The sequence below is a fragment of the Cheilinus undulatus genome, linkage group 2 (genome assembly GCF_018320785.1).
Source record: "Cheilinus undulatus linkage group 2, ASM1832078v1, whole genome shotgun sequence".
In the NCBI taxonomy this organism is placed as follows: Eukaryota; Metazoa; Chordata; class Actinopteri; order Labriformes; family Labridae; genus Cheilinus; species Cheilinus undulatus.
In genome coordinates, this window is record NC_054866.1 from 40,433,177 (window position 1) to 40,449,295 (window position 16,119).

Sequence of the window (16,119 nt, forward strand, 5' to 3'; positions counted from 1 at the left end):
ATTCCAAGCAAATTCCCCCAAATATCCAAACAAATTCCCCCAAATTTCCGAGAAATTATCTCGTATTTCTGTAAAAGTTTACATATATTTTAAAAGTATCCATTTTTCCAGATACTGCCTAGATGTTTTAGGGAAACTATAATAAAGCCTAAAAAATTAAATCAACCTTTCAACCTTTAGCCTTTTTTCAACCTGTTTCCTCTGAGTTTCTACAATGCCCCCACATCACCTGGTGACCCCCACTTTGAAAAGCAACCAACCTTAACACTGGCTTGTCATTTTTCCTACATAAAAGTATTTCTAGTTAAAATTGACAAAAAACAAAAAAATGTGGAGAAAAACACTGAAACCGGGGCAGTTAGTATTTATCTATAAGGAAAAAATTAAACAGTTCATGCACCCTTCTGGTATTTGAAACATATTAAAACATAAAGTGGGTTTTAAGAAAAATGTAAAAAAGGATTTCCTTCTGGTTTTTAAATATTTTATAGTTTAAAATAGTAATGTAAAAAATTAATTTATTTTAAAAAGCAATCTGAAGGGGAAAAATGTGATTAAAAAAAGTAGGACAATTAATCACGCTTTGCTGTCCCACCACAACGATCCAGAGTAACTTTATAAATTTGATGAGAACATGCAAAAAATCTCTTTCTTCTTCTTTTATTTTTAAATAATTTTATCCATCCCAAAGATTAACACAGTCTGGTCTGAGTATGATTATGGGCAATCTGCCCTCAGTCTCTCTTCCTTCTGTGTCTGTTTGCATCTACCAATCGTTTCTGTTCAATATAGGTGCATCTTTTTCAAAGGCTTGAATAAAGGTTCCAGTTCCAGATCATTTTATAACCACTGTTATTAAATTTACCCTTGATGCAATCCTTCCAATTACTTGCTTATATGTGATTAATTGATCACAAATCCTGCAGTTCACTTTTAATCCATTTACAGCACTAGTTCAAATTAGTCCCCATCCATTGGATTTAACCATAAAGCATATTTTGAAACCAGTCACATCTTACCTTTACTTTAATACCTAATCCCTTCAAAGTTTTTTACATGTCACATTCAGCGATATAGAGAAGTATAGTGCAATAAACAAGATATATCTGATATAAACCTTCTTAAGGCTATGTTCGGTTGATATTGATATCAGCAAATAACTAACAATAAACCTTTCAACTTTAAAATTTAAATAATTACCCTAAATTCTTTATTTACCTCATTTAACACTGAAAATTATCATAGATCCCTCGCCTGACATACAATTAAAAAATACAATTGTTTGGTCATTGAAGAAAGCTATAAGAGCCCTTTCTTTCACAAAGGCCCTGGGTCATTAGTCCTACTTTATCTCCCATCATGACATCCATGGACACATATACACATCTGAAAGCTTATAAAAAGATGAAATAAAATAAACACCATGCATATTTAAAGAACCACCACTTTACTTTAGTACACATAGAATAACACTACATGTTTATGTGTATTGTACAAAAGTCAGAATTGCACATTTTACGCAGCAAAGGCATCTATGAATGAGACACTGAGGCAGTAAGTGCACCAACAACTAACTGAAGAGACCTCACAGTAGCACATGTGCATATATTTTGCTCAAACTTGTCTGACATCTACGTACATCCTGTAAAAGAGTCTTCATCATGAGAATATGTGGAAAAGACCATCCCAGTCCTCCTCATGTGGAGGCTCAAGGCTGTTGTCATCAGTGGGTTCAGTGGTTGTACTTTTAGCACCTTGCTCTGAAGTTTCTAGTCAGAAGTCTTTGTCTTCAGAAGATGAAATGACCATCACCTCCCGGCTCTTAAAGTCCCACACTGCTGTGACATGGAAGGCCATGTTGGAAAAGACCAACAGATACTCAAACAGAGCGAAAAAAGTGTAACCTGTCAGAAGAAGAAACAGCAGGAGGGAGTTACTGTTATGGCTGTGCAAGCTGCACATGTTTTACTCAGACTTGTTTGATACTTACTCCCTGATTCACAGTACATGTTGTGTTTCCAGTAAAAGAATCCAGCAAAAGCACAGCAAGATACATTGAGAAATAAGAAGCGTACTTTCCAGTGGTGAGACTTGGCATCCTTTTAAGACAGGAATAGATTTATTCATAAATTGACATTTGTCTATCAGGTTATTTCAAACACTTTGCATCATATCTTACCTCAGGATTTAATGAATACTTCTTTATCGCTTTCCATAAACGGCAGGTTATCAACATGTAGATAATGGAACTGATAATGAAGAGGACAAAACCCTCCTTATGTACAACTAAAGAACAAAAATATGGAAAGAGAGGAAGACATATGGTCAGTAAAGGACAGGAAATACTGCATATATAAAGTGAGTAAACATTTTGGTCACTTACAGTAGGTTTCACTGGACGACACATATGTGAGCAGCAGGAGGCCGAGGTTCTCAGAAATAGAAAAGGCCAGGCTCAGGCATGTGAGCGGACTCTCAGGAAACTTTGAGGCAAATCGTGCCTTGTAAAATTTGAAGTACGTAAACGCCAGCAGGAACCTTGGTGCTGAGTGTAGCCCAATGCAGAACCGCCATATGTGGCACTCAGGACTCAGGCTGATGGAGGCACTGATAGATGGCAGGTAATTAGGAACCTGGAACAGACATAACACTCAGGATTTAGTGCAGTTTAAGAGTAAGTAAATTTGAAATTAGAGTCTGGCAAAACATAAGAATATATATATTTTTTGTTTTTGGCCTTTATTAGATAGGACAGTGGATAGAGTCGGAAACAGGGAGGAGAGCGGGGAGAGACATGCAGGAAATGGTGCCACGGGCCTGATTTGAACCCGGGTTGCCTGCGTATATGGCATGCGCCTTAACCACTCGACCACCAGAGCGCCAGAATATATGTTTTTTTTTAAATTAAAAGTATCGGTACAGCTTTGTGGAAATGCAATTTTCAGCCAATCTAATGTTTTTTTTTCAACTTGTTTAGCCTTAATAATAGTCATTTTCCTTACTCATAAAGGCACTTAAATTCAGTGAAAATTCCCACACTTTGGCGATACAGAATGGGTAGGGAAAAAAATAAAATAAAAAGTTAAATGCAGGGGCAGCTGGAGTAATTTGGAGGACTAAAAAAGAACAGTATGCCATCTATTTCCCCTGAGGAAATGCAAAAATAAGATAATATATCAAAATCATAGCTAGCAAAAAATTTAATTTAAGGTTCAAAGTCACAAAAACACATTACTACAGATGTACCTAAAGCTGAGCAAGCAGTTACTTACTCATCACCTTATCTTTTAATCTTAAAGGTAAGAACCTTTATGTGCCTGTATGTGCACTACAGGTGTAAAATCATAACCTTGCTAAGCAGATTGATTTGCCAGACTTCATCTCTGTCTTCAGGCAAATCCATCCTGAAAACTTCAGTCCACAATATTTGTGCTGAACTGAGCACTGTTCGGACCAATCAGGGTCATTTGAGGAGAAAGAGGCGGTAGCTATGAGCGGGGTTTAGTTGGACTGGAAGACGTTTGTAATGGCTGCCTGCAGGGTGGTTATTAGCTCAGATATAACTCTATTATAGCTTCAGTTTTACCGGAACATGACCAAATTTCTGCATGAAATAAAAATTAAAAAGGTAAAAGAATTAAAGATGTTTTTACATGTTAGCCATGGCATCAGTTTTGTTCTCTGAAAAGCTCTGTCATTAACAATCTGCCACAGCAATAACCTGTCAGCGCAAGAGAAGCACATGCATTCAACCTTATTTTGGCCTGTTGCTCTGATTGGCTCAAATTTTTTGTAAACTCTTGCCCTTCCAAAACACTTTCTATGGGAGTTTTCCCAGATCAATGTGCAATATATCCATGTAGTAGATATATGAAACAGTTGTTCAGCTAGGTCAGGTTCGTAATATCAGTTATTACCGCCATGACCACCATGAAGGTCGTAGGGAGGACTTAAAACCTTTCTCTTAAGTCCACGTATGAACAGTCTCAGCTGGCAGAGGCAGAGTCAGACAGCTCACTAGTATTTAAAGCCACAGACACAGAAACAGATTGCTCTGAGCAGGGCTGAAACAGAGGGGTTTTTTAGACATGCAAAAATCCAATACTGGAGTGCTTTTTCAGAAATAAATTTCCCAGGCATGTTTTGGGGACCTCCAAGACCAATTTAAACCTGTCTTAAAAGGGGAAAATATGTCACCTTTAATCACCACCCATAGCTACTGTCTCTTTCTTCCCAAATCATGCTGATTGGTCTGTTCATTCTCAGACCAGGAACAAGCATTTCAGCCTGAAGCTTTGCAAGATGGAGCCACCAAATAACAGACATGAGATCTAACTGCTTCACTGGAATTGCAAATTTAAATTTGCCATGAAGAAATGTTCTGTTTTGTTGACTATACATTTCAAAAGGGGCTTAAATCTCAGTAGGAGATCAAGGTGTCCTTACCGGAAAATTTATTGGGCAAATTCTATTTTGATTCTACTTTATTGATACGTCTTAATACTAAGTAACTAATGTATTTTTTCCACATTTGATGGACAATTTTGCCTATGCCTTGAGGCCCCTTGTACCATGAGACTCTGGGCATAGCCGACATTTATCTGACGAACTACTAATGCAAAAAGAGAATTATTTATCAAGTAGAATGGAAACTCAGTTGAAGTAAAAGCATTTCATCATATTCTACCCCCCAGCAGTACTGCAGATAAACCATTGTTGGTTTGTGAAATAGAGACAATACCTGGCAGTGAGTACCAGTAGAGTCCTCGTAGTGAAAGGTGGAGGATATGAAGACACATGTAATGAGTCCCAGTAGTGGAAGGCACACCGTACCCAGAACACAAGAGCTGAATGACACCCTGATGACCAGGGGCCTCTCATAGCCAAAGACAGATGAGCCTTGTAGCATCTAGAAAAAGAAAGAAAGAAAAAATCACAGGAAGTGATAGCCTACATGCAGAAGAATAAATTCATTCTCTAGCCAATTTATGATGGCTGAATATGAATACAAATAGAGATTATAGTAAAAATGCCATTCACTGAAATGTTTGGGGGCATTTTTATACATATACATGCATTCAATAAACATCTGAAATCTGAATAATTCAATAAACCTACCTTGACCAGATTAACAGTCTACCAGGCTTGGCAACCACTAAGCTATCACAACACCATTCATAGACCAGGCTGCTGGATCCACCTGCATGTACCATACACAAACAATACGCAGCAATGCTTTTAAAAAATGGGAGCTGGATCAATCTGGCAGTGACATTTTCATTTGGATGCTCCTTAAAGATGATAAAACGCTCGCGGGTGGAACATCCTCCTACGAGGAAAACATCAGCACCCGGAAGAGAAAGAGCGGATGAGAGGGATGGATGCTCCGTTTGGGCGGTGCAGTCAGTCGAAGAAGCTTCATACCATGAAGTAAATGATAAATAATGAATAAAAAAATGTAAATATGATCAAAATAATGAACAAGGGTTAAATAAAGGGTTTAACGCTGAGGGTTTGTTTTCTTTTTACAGTTAAAAGAGCTGTCTGTGGTACTGAACCGGAACAAACAATCTATCGCCTTTTTGAGTAATTTCTCGAACATATTTCCGCTTGAACATTTCCTATCAAAGACAAGGTGAAAGTGTGCGTTACGACGTGAGTTGAATGGGCTTTGTGTGCGTGAAAAACGTGGCTGATGCCCCTCCCTTCTTTTTTTTTTTATTAGAAGGCTTTATGTGGCGCTCAAAGCGGGATAGCTGCATTAGTTATCCATCAGGCTGATTATCTTTTTCCCTTTTTCATTTTAGTGCATTATTTGCACCACTTTTATACAGAGCAGATCTTATGGTCTTCGGGTCGATGTGATTTGATTTGTTTCTGCAAGATGAAACGATGGAGAATCCAAACTTTGTTGTGCCTGCTTCTGTGTGCATACTTTCTGCCAAGTAAGTTTATATCTTTTATTACTTTTAGGGTATTTCATGAGATCCAGTCGACTTTGGAGGTTATAGGATGTTTTTTGACAGCAGTTTTAGTGAATTTTGGTTTTAAGTTGATTCCACAGAGAAATCAGAAAAGCATTTGTCAGGAGAGACGATAACATGTATCAATCACGTCTGTGGAAAGTACTTTATTTTTAGTATTAAGTGTTTTATAGAAGCATACTTTTAGTAATCAACTGCAGGAAATCAAAATGTCACAGCAGCTATAATCACAATAAAAAAGAAAACATCTATCTGATTTGCAAAACTGGCTCGAAACTGAAAATTACTAACTGCAGTCTAAGTAAATTGATTCAGTACATAAATGTATTTACGAATGTTAGTAAAAATGTCACTATATGTAGCTTTCTGTACACAGGTTGTTTTCTTTTCTTTATTCCTGCCAATACACATTCGCATTTTGCAATAATTGCTGCATTCCTCAAAGCCTGTTTGACATGTTTAATTTCCCAGAAGTCTCCTTCCACAAAAGCTATGACCTAGAATCTTGCAGCCAGTTGTTAAGGGATTTACCACGATCATAATCCCCCAGACCATCTTTGCATCCAGCTCAAAGGTTTTTACTGGAACACCATTTCAGAGCTGACATCTGGCTGAACTAAATCTATTGTTGACCCTGGAATCAAGCTCCTCTTGGATGAAAAAAATATTGGATTTCCACATGCAAAAATATTAATCTTCAGGAAAAGTGGACAAAAAGAAACAAGAATAATTTCCTCTTGGACTATTATTATTATATCAGAATTTATGGTGGTCCTTTGTTGCATAACACTACACATCACATATGGATGTTTAATCTCCCTGTTCATGCTCATTTTGATAATCATATGTTATGTCTCCATGGATTAAATGTTCAATCAACACATGCTAAACATAACATACACTGCTGGTACAGATTTGCCTGATCTCTTTCTAGAGCTTTAGAGGAGGGAAATCTATCCCCACTGGCCCCTCACACCATCTGTCACGCAGCACATTTTCTCTCATGTTAACCCTTCTTCCTATGTCAGAATCCATATCACTAGACAGAATCTGTACCAATACTGACTAGGAAAAGCAGAAAGTACAACTGATAAGACTGATTTTTGACAGTATTTTTTTCTCCCCCTGTCTTAGGCTGTCGGTGTGCTCATGGGAAATATGCTCAAAAGCTCCTAAATGACCTATTTGAAAATTACACCAGTGCTCTGAGGCCTGTGGAAGACACAAACTTCATCCTGAATGTGACTCTGCAGGTTACACTGTCGCAAATTATTGACATGGTAAAACAACACGATGCACGCAAGCCACAACAGGGTTATATGTGAATATAAGCTGCAGATATCAGTGAAGCTCAGGAACTCATACGGCAGGGATTTTCCTCTGATAGGAAACTCAAAGCTAGAATTATGTCATAATCTTGAGTTTTAAGTCATACATACCTCAAGATTTGTTATCATTTCACCGTGGCTACTTTCACAGTCATTTGAAAAGACGAGATTGTAAGTGAGTCATATCTGAAGTTGAAACAATGTAGCTACTGTTAAACAACAGCTAATGTATGCCCTTAACCCTTAGCTAGCAAGTGTTTTCTAGCTTACATTATTGTTAATTACCAGGTGGAATCAAGGTAACATTTACATTGGCAATATTACTTAGAGCAAGCAATTCAGGCCTCCCTCAACTAGGGCTGAAGAAGGAGTCCTGCCAGGCATAACTTGCTCAGGATTTTCTGGAAGCAGACAACAGATGTCAGTTGGCTCGGAGGGCTGTGCGGAAGGAGTTTGGGGAGGCTATGAAAGAGGACTTTCGGTTGGTCCCAAAGATGTTCTGGCAATACGTAAGGCAGCTCAGGAGGGGAAAGCTGGGCTTTTCTTGGGCTGTTCTCGGCAGGAGTGGGGAACAGCTGCCCCATGTGGTTGGACGGTGGAAGGAACACTTTAATCCAACTAACATGTCCTCCAAGAAGGAGACAGTCTAATGATCCAGGGGAAGAACTGTCTATATTCTTGGCTGAGGTCACTGAGGTAGTAAAAAGAGCCCCTCAGTAGCAAGGTACTAGGTGTAGATGAGATTCAAGGCTATGGACATTGTTGGGCTGTTGTGTAGTGATGGGAAGTTCGGCTCTTTTCAGAGAGCTGGCTCTTTTAGCTTGGCTCCCAAAGAGGAGCCGGTTCTTTTGACTCCCGAACGGCTCTTTATGTAGGATCTTTTGTAGCCCTATATTTTACCGTAATTTTGCAAAAAATAATGGTTAGTGTGTTGAAAACCCTTTTGCATTCAGTGTTTTTACGAGAATCCTTATAATTGCCTTATTTTGTGCATTTATTCTGTTACAAAACCATTCTTACTGTTGTTTAATATCTTAATCAAACTTTTCTATTGCACAAATTAACAAAAAACTGCAAACAAATCCATGGAACAGAACCAGAACCAAACTCAAGCAAACAGTATAAATGTCCTCAGCGCAGGTTGGCATTCAGAAACATCAGATGCCTCAGCTTGGATGGGCTGATCCGATTTCTTCTCTCAGTGAGTATCTGCCGATTAGATTTAGGGGATAGCTCATTGGGGTAGGTGTATATTTTAATTGATTAGCTTCCTGGGGTTAGGTTTAGCATTTAAATTCCACTGGTTAGGGTTATAATTAACGCCAAGTGGATGTAGACATGTGTTTGCACATACACAGTGCAAATCGGGTTTCCGGGACGGATCGGATAGCGACACCCTTCTCTCTGTTTTCACATAATGGTATAATCCTTTATCCTCACATTGATTGGCCACATGGCCGCCATGCTGGCCAATCAAAACAAAGATCTGACCAGAGCACAGCTCTGCGCAGCTCTGAGAGCCGCAGCATTTGCACATGACCCATCACTACTGTCGTGGCTAACATGCCTTTTCAATCTTGCATATGGATTTGGGACAGTGCCTATGGAGAGGCAAACAAGGGTAGTGGTTCCCATATTAAAAAGGGGGACCGGAGGGTGTGATTCACTTATCTGGGAATCACACTACCCAGCCTCACAGGGTAAGTTTACACTACAGTGATGATCGTGGGATTAATATAGTTTCTATCTTTCCTAGATCTCTTTACCCTTGCAGAGCTTGTTGAGAGATCACAGGTGTGTGCTAATCCAGTCAACATTTGGAGAAGGTTTGTGATTGTGTGCCTCAGGGGGTCATGTGGGGGGAACAGCGGGAATATGGAGCCCTGGAGTTGTTGTGGCGGCCCCTCAGGCTCCTCTATAACCACAGTAACAGCACATTCTCAGTGTGTTTAGGCCTCTGTCAAGGCTGCCCCCTATTACTGATTCCGTGTGGGATTTTCATTGACGGGACCTCAAGGCACAGTCAGGGGTAGGAGGGTGTCCGGTTCAGGGACCTCAGAATTTCATCCCCGCTTTTTGCGGACGATGTGGTTCTGCTGACTCCTCAGCTGGGGACCTCCAGCAGGCATTAGAGCATTTTGCAGTCATGTGCAAAGTGGTCAGGATGAGGGTCAACATCTTCATGTCCGAGGCCATGGTGTGCACAGTGGATTGCTCCCTCCGGGTGGGGAGTGAATCTCTGCCACAAGTGAAGGAGTTCAGGGGTCTTGTTCACATGTGAGGGTAAAAAGAGTGTGAGATTGATAGGAGAATTGGTCTAGCATCAGCAGTACTGTGGGCGTTATGTTGGACTGTTGTGGTGAGCTGAAAGAGGAATTTTGGCCACATATTTGTACGATCGGAGTAGGCTGAGGTGCTTTTTCTATATTAATACTGTCTATGTTTCCTACCTTGACTGACATCAGTGGAAAACTGCTTCGGTGTACATTTGGTCTATGACACTACATCTGTCATCCCAGCTTGTATCTGATATTTCTGCTTTTCTGTAAAATGTCTACTGTTGTCTGTGTCATAATTTTCTAAATTTGTAATGTTTTACAGGATGAGCGAAACCAAATTTTGACTGCATATTTATGGATAAGGCAAGTGTGGGTCGACGCACACCTGAAATGGGATAAAGATGATTATGATGGACTCGATACCATCCGTATACCTAGTAGTTATGTATGGAGACCTGATATAGTCCTATATAACAAGTAGGTCGGACTGGTATTGAAGAAATCATCCAGTTATTACTTGTTTGGTTTATGTTGGTCAGTATAGAAGGCACAAGCTGTACATTTCTTAAAGCAATTTCTTATAGGAATGTCCAGGCTATTGTCTGCTTTTTATACACCAGTAATGTAAATGATAATAATTATAAGACAAAATAATACATGTGGTAATTCTTTAATCAGAATCAGAACCCTTTGAATCTATAAATCAGAGGAAAAATGATACACTATAGAAACATTACCATTTTCTTCTTATTAACATGAAATTAGCAGTTTAATGATGCTCTTTTTAATAAATCATGGAATACCGTACTATCTGACTGCTTTGAATCACACCTAGTTATTTTATATAAGACATATTCCAATCAAAATATGTATTCTACTCATATATGGCTATTAGAATCTGTATTGGTACGAAGAATGGTATCTGAGCATCTAAATACAAAGGCTGCATTACTGAAGAGTTTTAAAATGCAGACATGACACTGAAGAATGAGTTCAGCTCTACTGAATGTGTTGACTTCTTCTCCAGTCAGCGTTCTTGTGCCTCCATGTCCTGACCAGCTTTTATTTTTAACCAGTTACTTCTGTTTATGTCAAAAGTGTCAAAATTACATCCTGAATGTGAGCTCTGTCAGATGAGACAGCAAAATGTTCCTCTGTGTTTCAGTGCTGATGACCACTTCACAGGTCCCATGGATACCAATGTAGTGATCCGCCATGATGGCCAGATCATGTGGGACTCCCCGGCCATCACTAAGAGCTCCTGCAAAGTGGATGTGTCTTTCTTCCCCTTTGACGCTCAGCAGTGCAGGTTCACCTATGGCTCCTGGACCTACAATGGAAACCAGCTGGACATCCAGAACGCCATGGAGAGCGCCGACCTGGCTGACCTGGTGGAAAACGTGGAGTGGGAGGTTCTGGGTATGCCAGCTAAGAGGAACGTTATTCTGTATGGCTGCTGCGCTGACCCCTACCCTGATGTGACTTACACGCTGAAACTGAAGAGGAGAGCTTCTTTTTACGTCTTTAACTTGCTTATACCGTGTGTGATGATCTCTTTCCTGGCTCCACTCGGCTTCTACTTGCCTGCTGACTCTGGAGAGAAGGTGTCTTTGGGTGTCACTGTGATGCTTGCTCTCACCGTCTTTCAGCTGCTGGTTGCTGAGATCATGCCGCCTTCGGAGAATGTGCCACTAATCGGTAAGAGAAAATCTGGTCAAAGTATGAAATATTCTCTTACCATTACAACAACAGAGACTGTAATGACATTGTATTCAAATACATGTACTCTAATATAGAGTTGACCCCCACCTTTGCAGCTACAACAGCCTCCACTCTTCTTGGGAGGCAGTCCACAAGATTTTAAAGTATTTTTGCCCATTCATTCTGTAGAGCATTTATGAGGTCATGGCACTGATGTTGGACGAGAAGGCCTGGTACATAATCTCTGTTCCAGTTCATCCCCAAAGGTGCTCGATGGGGTTGAGGTCAGGGCTCTGTGCAGGCCAGTCAAGTTCTTCAACATCAAACTCATCAAACCACGTCTTCATAGTCTTTGCTTTGAGCACTGGGGCACAGTCACGTTGGAATAGAAAAGAGCCTTCCACAAATGGTTTACACAAAGTTGGAAGAATAGCATTGTCTAAAATGTCTTGGTATGCTGAAGCATCAAGGTTGCCCTTCATTGGAGATAGCAGGCCTGACCCAAACCCTGAAAAACAGCCCCATACCATAATCCCTCCCCCAAACTTCACAGTTGGCATAATGCAGTCAGGCGGTTAACATTCTCCTAGCATCCGCCAAACCTAGACTCGCATGTTTCTACTGCTCCACAGTCCAGTGTAGGTGTGCTTTATACCACTTAATCCGACGCTTGGCATTAGACTTGTTGAAGCTCCCATCACAGTTTCTGTGCTTAGGTTAATGCCAGTGGAAGTTCAGAACTCTTCAGCTATGGAATCAGCAAGGTGCAACTTTTACTGCGACTGCCTTAGCAGTTGTTTACCCCGCTCTGTGATTTTACGTGGTCTTCTGCTTTGTGGCTGAATTGCTGTTGTTCCTAAATGCTTCCTTTTTTTAATAATATCACTTTGAGTTGACGGTGGAATTTCCAGCAGGGGTGAAGTTTCAAGAACCATCTTACTGTAAAGGTGGCATCCATCACAGTACCACACTTGAAGTCTCTGAGCTCTTCAGAATGACCTATTTGGTATAACAAATGTTTAAAAAATGAAGACTGCATGGCTCTAAACTTGTTAAAAAAAATTATGGTTAAACAGTTTTTATGATGTGGTTATACCTACCATACCTTTGTGAACTTTATTTTGATGAGCTTAGAGAAGAGGTAGTCGGGGTAGAATTTTTTATTTGGCCTTGTATTTGGAGATATCAGTGACCTTGTTTGGGTCTGCTGGGATAACCCTGTAAAGGAGAGGCAGTATAAATTCAAATGATCTGTCCTCTCTACAGCTGTTACTCAGCTTCACTTTGGAGAATGACCACTCTACTGTAGCTGCTGCTACCAGCAATGTGGAATACACACAATTTTGAGGAGCTTTGCCAGGATAGGGAAGGCCCTTTAAATTCCTTGTTAACCACTGGTGGGGCATTTTAGGAGGCCCTTTACCATGTTTTGTTCCCTGGGAGAGCACCAGGGAGGCACTTCCATCATGTTTGTCCTCTGGAAGGATATCCTGAAGGGCACTTGATCACATTTTGTTCACTTGAAGGGCACCCTAGAGGGCACTTAACAATGTTTTGCCTACTAAGAGGGCACCATGGAGGGTACTTCATCATGTTTTATGTACCAGAGCACTTCACACCTTAAAGAAAAGAAATAGGGTACCAGGAGGGGTAATTTGAGATGACGACCTTTTAAGCCTAATGGAACATCATATAAACAGTAGGCTTAGTACTTCAAGTCAAAGCAAAGTTTTTTTAAACAGCACATTTAGATCAACCTCAGTTAACCAAAGTGCTTTACAGGTTAATAACAACATGTCTAAAAATTTAAATAAAATGAACAATAAAAAGGAACACCATAAATAATCAAAACTAACTATGCAGTGATGGCAGTATACCTGTCTGAATATGTAGTAGTAGTATGTTCTTCGGTATGTTTGTAGTATGTAGTTTGGGACAATCCCTGGCTCTGCTTCTGAAACCAATCTACAATCAAATCCCAACATTTGTGACAACTGTGTGTTACAAGTCTTTATCTCCTTGTCTCATTTCCCTCCACAGGAAAGTATTACATTGCAACCATGACCATGATCACAGCCTCCACTGCTCTGACCATCTTCATCATGAACATTCACCACTGTGGCCCAGATGCCAAACCCGTTCCCAAGTGGGCCAAAACACTCATCCTGCAGCACTTGGCCAGAATGTGTTTTGTTTATGAAGTTGGTGAGAACTGTATGTCACCACAGGCAGAGAAACAGGAGCCTCCACCCGTGAAGAACAACAACTGCACCATGAACGGTCAGGTCGGGCCCTGCAGAGAGGACTGTGTTTTCAGAGTGGACAGAGAACAAGAGACGTCAGAGGACAGAGAAGACTTGGACCAGATGATGAGTCCATTAGGCTCAATGGGGAAGAACCCCACCAACAACTACAGTGGGTGGAAGAACGGCGTCTACATGAGCATGGACTGTGGGGAGTCGGGGGCTCAGGGAAGATGCAGGAAGGGAGGAGTGAGTGATGGAGAGAAAAAGGACAGAGAGGTTTCTTGCAAGGAGAGGCAGCTAATGCAAAATATTGAGTACATAGCAAACTGTTTCAGAGATCAGAGGGCCACACAGAAACGAACAGGGGAGTGGAAAAAAGTGGCTAAAGTGTTAGACCGCTTCTTCATGTGGTTATTTTTCATCATGGTGTTTTTCATGAGCATTCTTATCATGGGAAAAGCCATCTGACTGCAGAACTGAGGAGATGAGTCTCATTATAGTGTTTATCAGTGTAAAGAACCAGGGATTATTCCATTTAATAAGTATTCAGATCATCCTTTTCTTCACCTTTTAGAATGAATCCTTAATGGAGACAGTATTTTTCCTACTGTAGTACTTGAGATTAAATAGATCAACAGGCCACGGTTCCTATTTTGATGTCAACAACAAACCCAGACTTTATCAATGCTCTGTGAATATGACAAAGCTTGAAGAGAAATAGCCATTATTTTGCAAATAAATACATTTATTTTAAATAAATGGAATATTCATTTATTTCATTACAGCAGGGGTTGTCAACTACATTTATACAAGGACCAACTTTTGTCTTTACAGATACTGTGGTGGGGGGGCAGACAACTGGCTGGATATTTGCTAATAAGAATTTAATTTACCAAAAGATACATACATGTGTAATGAGTGGATAAGATATTTGTTCCAATTCCCCATAATTTCCTTTTCTGTCTTTGTAACAATTTATTTAAAAGGATATGTTGGTATTTTTGACGTTAGGTTGTATGAGGCACTTGGCGATTGTAGTGGCATTAGCCTCCAGAGATTTAAGTGAGCATTACCCCTTTAAGATGACTTGTTGATTGTGCCAGCTAGGCCATATGTCGCTAAAAGACTGGTACAGTTGCTCTGCATAATTAGCGAGTCTTGGTTAAAAATGGACCAGTAATATTGGTTCAGTTGTACACAGTATCAAACATTTTTGAAGCACTTGTCACCCAGAAAGCCTCTGTGTGTATTTGGCACTATTTTGCTGCAATGTAAGCTTCAGGAACTGGCAATGTGCTCTACAGCATATGTAGTCAGCTTTTAGGGCTGCATGCTTGAACAGCGACATCAACAAGCTAACCTAAAACAAAACTAAAATGAGCTTTACTGATTCAAGGGATGATGATGTGCCTTTTACTGTGGATATGAAGGGATACTTAAATGAAAAGAGTACAGAGAGGAATTTCTGCAGATGGAGACTCAGTTGGCTGACAGAGGAGAGATCCTGAGTTACCTGGAGTTGTAGGTGCTTAAACTGTGAGTCCATGAACCCACATAGAGAGCTGCTGCTGTCACAAGTGGATCTTCACAACACCTAAGACATTTCTGGTTAGAGGATAGCAGCTCACAGACACATAGAGCCTGCATCACTCCATCCAGAGTTCCCTGCCTTGTTGAACACCAGTGTATTATTTACCACTTTCTGAGGACAAACTGGAGAAACCAACCTCAACCAGAAGAGCTGAATAAAAATGTATCATCCATGGAAGTTTATGGCTACTGCTTTATTCCACTAAAGAAGTGCTTCCCAAAGTGTGTCCTGGGGCCCAAGGTAATACAGGTGGGCAGCAAGATGTAATTTACAATGATAAAAATCACAGAAATTAAAAACAATCATGTGTTAAATGATCATAATTTTTTTGTCATCTTTTTTAAAAATAATTTTCCCCTTTTTCATGTCTCTGAAGTAAAAAAAAAAAAGCAGGCAGAAGATGTAATTCAGTTGGTGTCATGGTTTGACTGGCGTTGGATTAACTGATGACACTTCATGAACCATTTTACTGTGCTGAAAAACAAGCGAATCTCTATAGACCACATTTTAGTGGTACAGCAGAGAGTAACAGTTATTAAAAAAACCACAAACATATAAGGCTCTGAGGTCTGTTTTTCTAAGGGGCTTTGAGGCTGCTCTTGATACTATGTCCAGACTTGGCTCTATTTACCAAATTATAAACTAAATTAAAAAAAAAAACACTGATAAGCTGACTAGTATCAAGACATACATGTAAAAATAAATGACAGAATCCCTTAAATACTAGAATCAATATAATGGAAATAAATCTGTAAAGGTTATATAATAAAAGCATGACAAGCGAAAAACATCTTAATGTGCTTCACATGGATTATCTGTTAAATCCCCTCCATCACAATGAGTAGCATTGCTTGTTGTGTGTATTATCTGGTCTTAATGTTGCAAAATGGACCTTTAATCTGACTCACAAGGACAAGGAAATGCAAACCAAGCAGGACATGGTTTTTACATCAAGCAGGGCACGTTTTTATGTAGACATGTAGAAAACAA

At 39.9% G+C, this 16,119-nt stretch overlaps 2 protein-coding genes across 2 annotated transcripts; one reads left to right on the plus strand and one right to left on the minus strand.

Annotated features, from left to right (window-relative positions):
* Nucleotides 1-1,448: 1,448 nt before the first annotated feature.
* Nucleotides 1,449-5,346, minus strand: LOC121525708 (post-GPI attachment to proteins factor 2-like). Its single transcript, XM_041811828.1, has 6 exons — nucleotides 5,119-5,346; nucleotides 4,742-4,909; nucleotides 2,384-2,633; nucleotides 2,180-2,286; nucleotides 1,991-2,099; nucleotides 1,449-1,904 (listed from the first exon to the last, which is right to left on the minus strand). Exons 2-6 carry the CDS (start codon nucleotides 4,907-4,909, stop codon nucleotides 1,774-1,776), a joined length of 765 nt encoding a protein of 254 aa, XP_041667762.1. The 5' UTR covers nucleotides 5,119-5,346; the 3' UTR covers nucleotides 1,449-1,773.
* Nucleotides 5,347-5,819: 473 nt separating this feature from the next.
* Nucleotides 5,820-14,203, plus strand: chrna10a (cholinergic receptor, nicotinic, alpha 10a). The gene is made up of 5 exons (XM_041811520.1): nucleotides 5,820-5,945; nucleotides 7,119-7,264; nucleotides 9,914-10,068; nucleotides 10,757-11,289; nucleotides 13,333-14,203. Exons 1-5 carry the CDS (start codon nucleotides 5,885-5,887, stop codon nucleotides 14,004-14,006), a joined length of 1,569 nt encoding a protein of 522 aa, XP_041667454.1. The 5' UTR covers nucleotides 5,820-5,884; the 3' UTR covers nucleotides 14,007-14,203.
* Nucleotides 14,204-16,119: the final 1,916 nt, after the last annotated feature.